This window comes from Parasteatoda tepidariorum, chromosome 9 (genome assembly GCF_043381705.1).
Source record: "Parasteatoda tepidariorum isolate YZ-2023 chromosome 9, CAS_Ptep_4.0, whole genome shotgun sequence".
Classification (NCBI taxonomy): domain Eukaryota; kingdom Metazoa; phylum Arthropoda; class Arachnida; order Araneae; family Theridiidae; genus Parasteatoda; species Parasteatoda tepidariorum.
Genome location: NC_092212.1, coordinates 65,311,153 through 65,311,777, shown reverse-complemented (window position 1 = coordinate 65,311,777; position 625 = coordinate 65,311,153). Strand labels below are relative to the sequence as shown.

The 625-nt window shown below is 25.1% G+C and overlaps 2 protein-coding genes across 2 annotated transcripts in view; one reads left to right on the top strand and one right to left on the bottom strand.

Moving 5' to 3' along the window:
* The window catches only part of LOC122272038 (uncharacterized), a 201,163-nt gene that overhangs the window by 147,234 nt on the left and 53,304 nt on the right, over positions 1-625 (top strand). The gene's annotated exons all lie outside the window — the stretch shown is intronic.
* LOC107440576 (uncharacterized) overlaps positions 143-625 on the bottom strand; it is a 15,005-nt gene continuing 14,522 nt past the window's right edge. Inside the window, exon 4 of the mRNA XM_071185382.1 lies at positions 143-332. Coding sequence (XP_071041483.1) covers positions 264-332 — 69 coding nt within the window. The 3' untranslated portion in view covers positions 143-263. The remainder of the gene's footprint in view (positions 333-625) is intronic.

Below are 625 nucleotides of genomic sequence, written 5' to 3'. Positions count from 1 at the left end.
AACAGGCATAAATCAGGGAAAGGAAATAAATTGCATCTATTTTTTTAATAAATATTTCAATTGATGTCGATATTTTTACTACAATGGTTGCATATCCAATAAAATATCTTGCATATCATGAATATCTTGAAATCTAACGGCCATGTATAGTCTATGATTTTATAAAAACAAAATATCGAATGCCCTAATTTTGTTTTCTAAGTATTTCTTTTTTTCTCGCACTTAACATAGACATTCTCAAAATAGTATTTCAATATACAAAATTAGTTATTACAAATACTTACTGAGTAGTCCTCTACAAATACGTGTAAAAGTTCGATAAATTGAAGATTCTTAAAAAGAGAAAAATACATATGGTAAATCGTTAAAGATTAATATTATTTTCTAAAATGTATTCAACGATTAACATTCATAATACGTTCAAGATAAGCATTCCAAATATGTAATGTGAGCTCTATAATAATTGCACGTTATCGAATAAATAATCCCAAAGTGAAGTGAAAAGATATACTTCATAAGAAAAAAACTTCATTTTGGATAGTAAAAGTCAACATGTTTTGAGCACTCTAAGACTTGTCATGACTTCATACATATATATATATATATATGTATGTATATATATATA